Source organism: Cydia splendana, unplaced genomic scaffold (genome assembly GCF_910591565.1).
Source record: "Cydia splendana unplaced genomic scaffold, ilCydSple1.2 scaffold_69_ctg1, whole genome shotgun sequence".
Lineage (NCBI taxonomy): Eukaryota > Metazoa > Arthropoda > Insecta > Lepidoptera > Tortricidae > Cydia > Cydia splendana.
Window position 1 is genome coordinate 45736 of NW_026946899.1, and position 7928 is coordinate 53663.

At 47.1% G+C, this 7928-nt stretch overlaps 1 protein-coding gene across 1 annotated transcript; it reads left to right on the top strand.

The window, feature by feature from the left end:
- The first annotated feature begins 3945 nt into the window (after window positions 1-3945).
- LOC134805843 (uncharacterized) lies at window positions 3946-6135 on the top strand. Its single transcript, XM_063779047.1, has one exon. The coding sequence runs from the start codon at window positions 3946-3948 to the stop codon at window positions 6133-6135; it is 2190 nt and encodes a 729-aa protein (XP_063635117.1).
- The last annotated feature ends 1793 nt before the right edge of the window (window positions 6136-7928 follow it).

Consider the following 7928-nt stretch of genomic DNA (forward strand, 5'->3'; position numbering starts at 1 on the left):
GTCACCGCCTAACTATTAAGATCTTGTGCTCTGTTTTAAATAAATTATTTATAATATTTGTTTAATATCTGCGTGTTTGCATTATATCTTCGATTCATCATACAGTCCACCCCATTAGCTATCATTTTGGTCCATTCTCGCCGTAATTTTACCATTCCATCGAAATTCAGTTGTCAATTTTTTTTTCACGTAAGTCATTGTAAATTTTCATTTCATTGTAAAACATTGTTTACATAATTTACGTACATTTTTCATCATGGTGGAAACACGTAGTAAGACAAAGGCAGACCCGACGGCTACGGAATCCGAACGGGTGCAGCGCGAACGGCGTGATCGTTCACCGCGCGGCGCCCGGCCGGGTTTAGCCACGAATAACGAAGGTGCTTCGGCATTGCCTGGTAGTTCGCACATACAAACGACGGGCGACATTCCAACCAGCGCGGCACATCCTAAGCCCGCTGCCGAACGCCCAAATGCTCGAACTAGCTCGCTCACGCTCGCACAAGGCGATGTCAAAGCACCAACTGAAAGCGCTTCTAGTGTTCACAGTAAGCAATCGCATACCGTGCGCACACACTCAACGCGTTCTTCGGCGACCGTTCGCGCACAGAAGCTAGCTCTTGAAGCGGACCTAATGCGGCGTCAGGTGGAGCGCGAGCGCGAACTCGCTCGACAACAGGCGGACCGTGATCGAGAGCAGGCGGAGCGCGAGTTTGAACTCGCGCGTCAGCAAGCCGTGCTCGCCCGTCAACAGGCCGAGGCGGAGCGCGAACTCGCTCGTCAACAAGAGGATCGCGAGCGCAAGCTCGCAAATCTTGAGTTCGAGGCGGAACAGACGGAGCTGCAAGCAAGAATCGCCGCTATGGAAGCTTCAGATAAGTCTGCCAAATCTCGTAGTTTGTATTTTTCTGATCGCAACGCCGAAAGGCGCACTGCGACTTGGGTATCCGAACAGAATGCTAACATGACTACAGCAACTCATAGAAATATGCCTGGTGGGGCACCGATTGTCACCTCGAGCAACGCTCGAGGACCTAGTTTACAACCGGCCGCCACCGCCAACTCGGTATCTTTCAACGTGCCTATTGTCAACCAAGCAACCCTCTCGAAACCCACTCAAGCGCCCTTGGCATATAACTACGACACAGTGGCACCACGACTACCAGTATCATCTGAACATTCCTCCTCAGACCCTATTACAAAACTTACCCAAGCTATAAACTCTCTTTCAAACAGGCCAAAGAAGCCCGAGCTAATTACGTTTTCGGGTGAGACTTCACAATGGATGGCTTTTAAAAGTAGTTATGAAAGAACAAAATGGAATTTTTCAGCCGCAGAAAACTTAGACCGCTTGAACCACGCAGTCCGCGGACAAGCGTACCAGTCCGTCGCGTCGCTCATGTGGACCTGCGGCTCGCCCGACGACATCGTGAAGGCCCTGGAGCAGACGTACGCCCGTCCGGAACTTCTGGTCGCCCGCGAGGTTGCCGCGCTCCGCAACAGTCCAAAGCTAAGTTCTCCTCAAGACTTAAATGGTTTAGCAAATAAATTTTGGTAAAATTAAGTGAGCACACTAGATCTCGCTTTACAGACTACGCATCGGCTCATGCGCCAGAGCAACAAAATGTAACAAAACTTGAATGGTTGTCACAATTTCTTTTAACCGAGGCTGACAAACAGTTAAAATATAATTTTATTGCTGACAGTACGATTAAGGCGCCAACGACACCAATGCATTCAAATGTACCACGCACTAATGCTCCGAAATTCCCGTTAAAAAAGGAAACAATACACGCTACGGTATCTAGCGGGAATACATCTGAGCATTGCGCATATTGTGAACAAGGATCTCATAAGATAAAAACATGTAAGAGTTTTTTAAAGCTAACATTTGACGACAGATGGCGCTGGGTCCGAGAAACTAAAGTATGTTACCGTTGTCTCAAGTCTAACCCGCACAAGTGGAACAATTGCCGCGCGAAACGTTGCGGTGTCGATGGATGCCCCAGACGTCATAACGCGCTACTCCATGGCACAGGCCCAGGGACAGCCGACGGCAATCCCGACGCAGCTCTAAGCGGACAGAGCATCTGTCTTCAGACTTCCACTGTCAACCCTACATGTCCTGTCAATATAAATACTACTCAACAACATAACGAAATCGAACCTTCCGACAAAATCGCGAATACTACTGATTGTTCAATGAATGCAACAGGATCCTGCCCATCGACTTCACGCCCACATCCCCGAGGCCTGCTGAAAGTGGTTCCGGTCATAGTCGAGGGTCCTGACGGCGCGTTCGAGACAACAGCGATGCTAGACGACGGCAGCGTGTCATCTCTCATTGACGCCGAAGTGGCAAAACGCATCGGCGCGAAGCCAACCCGCTCGGAGCGTCTTCGCATTGAAGGTGTTTGTAATATGACAGCGGAACTTGACGTAAGTTATGTTGATTTTTACGTACGTGGTCGCGACCGACCCGATCGTTACCTGATAGAGCACGCGCGAGCCGTGGAACCCTTAGGGCTTCGCGCACGATATCCAGACACGATTAATATCACGGATTACGATCATCTGTCAGGTCTAGCAAACGAACTTTCACATGACATTGCTTACCCCACCGTCCTAATCGGCGCGCCTGACTGGTATATATCCATAAGTCGCGAAGTGCGGTGCGTAAAAAAGAACGACCCTGTTGCCTCCAAAACCTTGTTAGGCTGGGTACTCCATGGCGCACACTCTTTGTCGTCGAAGCCATTTGAATTTGTCAATCACGTCACGGAAGATCTGGATACACTTATAAAATGCCAATACGACATCGACGCCTTGGGTATCACAAAAAAGGTCCCACGTCAAAACAGCGAGGATCAACGGGCTGTAGACATCATAGAATCATCCGCTAACCAACTTGACAACGGCCATTTTGAAGTCGGCCTGCCTTGGAAGGAGGAGCTACCGAAAATTATACCAGATAGCTACCCACAGGCACTCTCACGCTTCAAGGCCCTCGAGCGACAGATGTCAAAGGACCCAGCGTTTGCCGCATCCTTTCAACAATTCATAGACGACATAATCAGCAAGAACTATGCCGAAGAGTGTGATTCGAAGACTTACCACCATCGACCAGCACCAAATGCCTCTTGCGTCAACCCAGATGGCTCCATTCGCTGGTACCTGCCTATCTTTGGCGTCTATCATCCTCAGAAGAAGAAGCTGAGAGCAGTCCATGACGCGGCTGCCACAACAAAAGGCGTAAGCCTCAACAGTCTGCTTCTGCAAGGTCCTGACCTATTGTCGCCCCTACTTGACATCCTGTTCCGTTTCAGAGAAGGTGCGGTAGCCTTGAATGGCGATATCAAGGAGATGTTTCCCCAGATTAAGATTGCCGCAAGGGACAGGGATGCTCAACGTTTTCTCTGGTGTGACAAGAACGGCGACCTCAAGGAATACCGCATGTCGTCGCCGTAAAAAACAAAAACGCGAAGATGCACGAAGTTGACTATGCCGCTGCCTGCAAAGCAATCATTGACGACCACTATATGGACGACTACCTTGGGAGCCACACAAATGTTGCCGCCGCAGCTCAACTTGCCGCCGACGTTGTCACAGTGCACAAGAATTGTGGTTTCGAGATGCGAGCGTGGACGTCTAACCATCCAGAGGCACTCTCTCTTGTCCCGAAGGAACTTCGTAGCGACGCAACTTCTGACGTTTACCTGCCTCCCAGTAGTGACGTCGGCGTCTTGGGTGTTAAATGGAACCCACGTCAAGACTTCTTAGGGTTTCGTGCCGTACCCCAGATACCGACCAGCACTTTGACAAAACGCATTCTTTTATCGAACGTCATGAAAGTTTATGACCCCCTTGGTTTTTTGATGCCGGTCGTCATCTGTCATTCAAAGATTATGGCGGGCAGGCGTTGGCTGGGACACAGACTTACCTGAAATGTACGTAAGCGAATCTAAAGACTGGTTTGCACAGCTGCAGATTGCAGCCAATATAAAAATCCCTCGCTGGTACATGGTCAGGTCAGACGTGTCCGACGTCCAGCTGCACGTAATCGCCGACGGTGGCGAACAAGCCTACGCCTGCGTCGCCTATTGGCGTTTCACTTACAGTGATGACTCTGTATCGACAGCCCTCATCGGTAGTAAGGCACGAGTCTGTCCCCTGAAACCGGTTTCCATCCCAAGATTAGAATTACAAGCCGCGCTTATCGCGTCGCGTTTTGCGCAGACAATTCTGCAAGCTCACCGCTTTGAGCCCTCCGCAACCATTTTCTGGACTGACTCAACCACCGTCCTAAAGTGGATCCGGAGTGACGCTCGCGCGTTTAAACCTTTCGTGGGACACAGGTTGGGAGAGATATTGGAAACCACCAATCCATCCGATTGGAGGTGGATCCCTACCTCTCTCAACGTCGCTGACGATGCGACAAAACCAAAACGAACCGACTTTACCGCAACTCATCGGTGGTTCACCGGTCCACAGTTCTTTGTTGAACAGTCTTGCACTTGGCCGACCGAGCGCGTCACCGACGAGGGAGAGATCTCATCAGACCCTGAGTTAAAATCGAATCTGATGGTTCTGCTCCTCGATACCCCACTCTCGAATTCGTTACCTGATCCAACGCGTTTTAGCTCCTGGATACGTTTACTACGTGCCACCGCCCGTTTTCTCCAGGGCGCACGCCTATTCCGGCTTAAACTGTCTCGGCCAATAGATCCAAATTCCAAACTCTACATTGACAACACCACGTCTCCCCACCAGCTTCACGCGTCAGACATGATAGAAGCGGAGAAGATGTTGGTCCGTCAAGCACAAACAGAGAGTTTCCCTGAGGAATTATCGAACTTACGATCTTCGAAGCCAGTGCCCAAGAATAGTCGTATTAAGAAATTGGCGCCTACACTTGATGGAGAAGGCCTAATGCGACAAAACACGCGCATAAGTTCCGCACCAGGAGTGAACGACGAGATGAAATCACCCATGATTCTCGACGGCCGCCACTACATCTCACGACTCTTGATCCTACACGAACATATCAAAGCTGCGCATCAGTTTAATGAGCTCGTCCTAAATGAACTTCGGCAAAGATATTCGATCTTGAGAGCCAGAGGAACCATCCGTAGCGTAGCAAGCGCCTGCTTGAAGTGTAAGAGATGGAACACGAAACCTATCCAACCTCAGACTGGCAACTTACCACCAGAACGTCTTGATCACCACAAAAGACCATTCACCCACGTAGGCCTTGATTACTTTGGCCCGATCCTAGTAACGCTATATCGACGGAGCGAGAAACGATACATCGCCTTATATACGTGCCTCACAACCAGAGCGCTTCACCTCGAAATCGTGAACTCACTCACTGCAGATAGTGCTATAATGAGCCTCAGACGCTTCATTGCTCGCCGAGGATCGCCGACCACCATATTTTCCGATAACGGGACTAACTTTGTTGGCTCTTCCCGCGAACTGCGCTCCCTACATGACAACTCGGTCGTAGAGTACGCCACTAATCACAAAATCGACTGGCGCTTCATCCCACCAGCATCCCCGTTCATGGGCGGCGCCTGGGAGCGGCTTGTGCGGACAGTGAAAGCAGCCCTCAGATCTTGCCTAGCAAATCAACCACTGAAGGAAGAAGTCTTGTCAACACTCCTACTCGAGGCTGAATCGATAGTGAATTCCAGGCCACTCACATACGTCCCGTCTTCCCTAGATGCACCAGAGGCGCTAACACCATTCCATTTTATCCTCGGCTCCTCATCAGTCGTTCCATGGACCACGTCGCTGACAGACGCAGACCTATCCCGACGATGTGACTGGCGGAGAACCCTCCGCCTAGCAGATCAGTTCTGGGCACGATGGCTACGCGAGTACTTACCGACGCTTCGAACGAGGGGACCCAACAACAACGCGTTAAATCTTAGCGAGGGTGATGTGGTGTTGATCGCCGATCCTACCCTTCCTCGTGGTTTGTGGCCACTAGGAAGGGTAGCAAAGGTCTACCTAGGACCCGACGGAGCGGTCCGCGTGGCAGACGTCCACACCAGAGGGGGCATGCTGCGCAGACCGGCCCGGAAACTTATCCTGATGGAGGCCGCGCCTCAGCCAGTAGCCACCAGTGGTTAGTGTTCCACTGGGGGTCCGGTATGTTGGCGACTGGCTGGCGCGCGACCTCTTTGGAATATATACTATTTTCCTATTATCATTTGATTCGATATTATGTCAAAGCAGTCTGCCTGTCACCGCCTAACTATTAAGATCTTGTGCTCTGTTTTAAATAAATTATTTATAATATTTGTTTAATATCTGCGTGTTTGCATTATATCTTCGATTCATCATACAGTCCACCCCATTAGCTATCAAGTAGGTAGTAGTTATTAATTTTTTAAAGCGTTTTTTTAATAAAAAGACACTTCGTGACAGTTCAAAAGTTTTAAAACATGTAAATCGGTTGAAGCCAAAACGATAGGATAGGGGACGGATCAAGGCAGTTTTTATATTTGTTTGGTTAACTACCTAATAGACGTTTCAAGTACCTGAAAATGTAAAAAAAAACATTGTTTACATTTATTTAACTACCTAAACAACAACACTTTAGACATATCACGCGTTATACGCGTGTTTTCTTTTTACTTATCACATGAGATATATTTCTCGAGTTCTCGAAGCATTGAGTGTTTTTTACCCGTCTCGACTTAGGACAAATTTCTCGTGTTTTCTCGCCTCGAGAATTCTCGAGCAGAAACCCTATTGTTAACTTTAACAACCCTGAAGTATTGATCGTAACGTAAAAATAACCAAATTTGTAGGAAATTTTATGTAAAAACATTTGTTATTGTTTTGTATGCTATTCGTACAGATATTCGAGATATGAGCAAAAATATGTAAGAGGTACCTTCACACCCCCATACTTCTTTTTTGTGAAGATAGCTAATTTTATCTACTTATTGGAGCTATGCATAACTCAATAGTCCCACGAATTATCTTAGCTTTGCTAGTATTCTTCCTTATTTTCACTACCTACTTGCCCGAAATTGACTGCTAGAGTTAGGCCAAGTCTGCAACGATTTTGATAGCATAGGCAGTGCAAGTGTTATTCATAATCTCATAGAAGTTTGACGTTTAAAATAACACTTGCACTGCGTGTGCAATCAAAATCGTTGCAGACTTTTCTTGGTCTAACTCTATTACAATTTTAAGGTCTATTAGTAAGTACTAGTTTTTGTCTCATAATAATTTGGCATCATTTAATTAGATTCTCAGTTTGTCGCGGTATACACTCATACTGTTTATAATTAATAACAATTTACACTCGCCATCTTAAGAGCGCTCTTACAAGAAAAGTCGAAATAATGCAAAATTGATGATACTAGTCGACGAAATTCAGGACTTTGCGCTCATTATTAGAAACAATGAGTACGTGTTCCAGTAAAAGCGTCTTCTTATCTTTATAAATATCGTTGTAAATATTAGAAAAAGGACTTATTAAATTAGTAATGATTTTTTTTCTGATGGTCGTTTCCGAAAAACCCCGTGAAGCACTGAATGGCGAGCTCTTATTTGGAAATGTTGAGAATTTTACTCTGCTAAACCTGGCTATTTTGTATTACTAATACCCTGTACTTTAGGCATATCAAACTATATTTTTCCTACATACCTTTGAGAAAGAGAAAATCAAAGTAAAACGAACTCGATTTTCTCTCCGAAACAAGTGTCAATTCCTACGAAAATCTACTTAATATCGAAGTCATTTTCATACTCAAGCAATTTGCAACGTTTGCTTATACTGTTGGTATACATTAGTGTTTATGAAATTCTACTATAATTTTTTGGCAATTTTTTGAAAACTACTCTATATTACCGATGACGCGCGCTGCGCCAGCTCAGTGCCGCGGCAGAGCTTGTAGAGGCAGGACGTG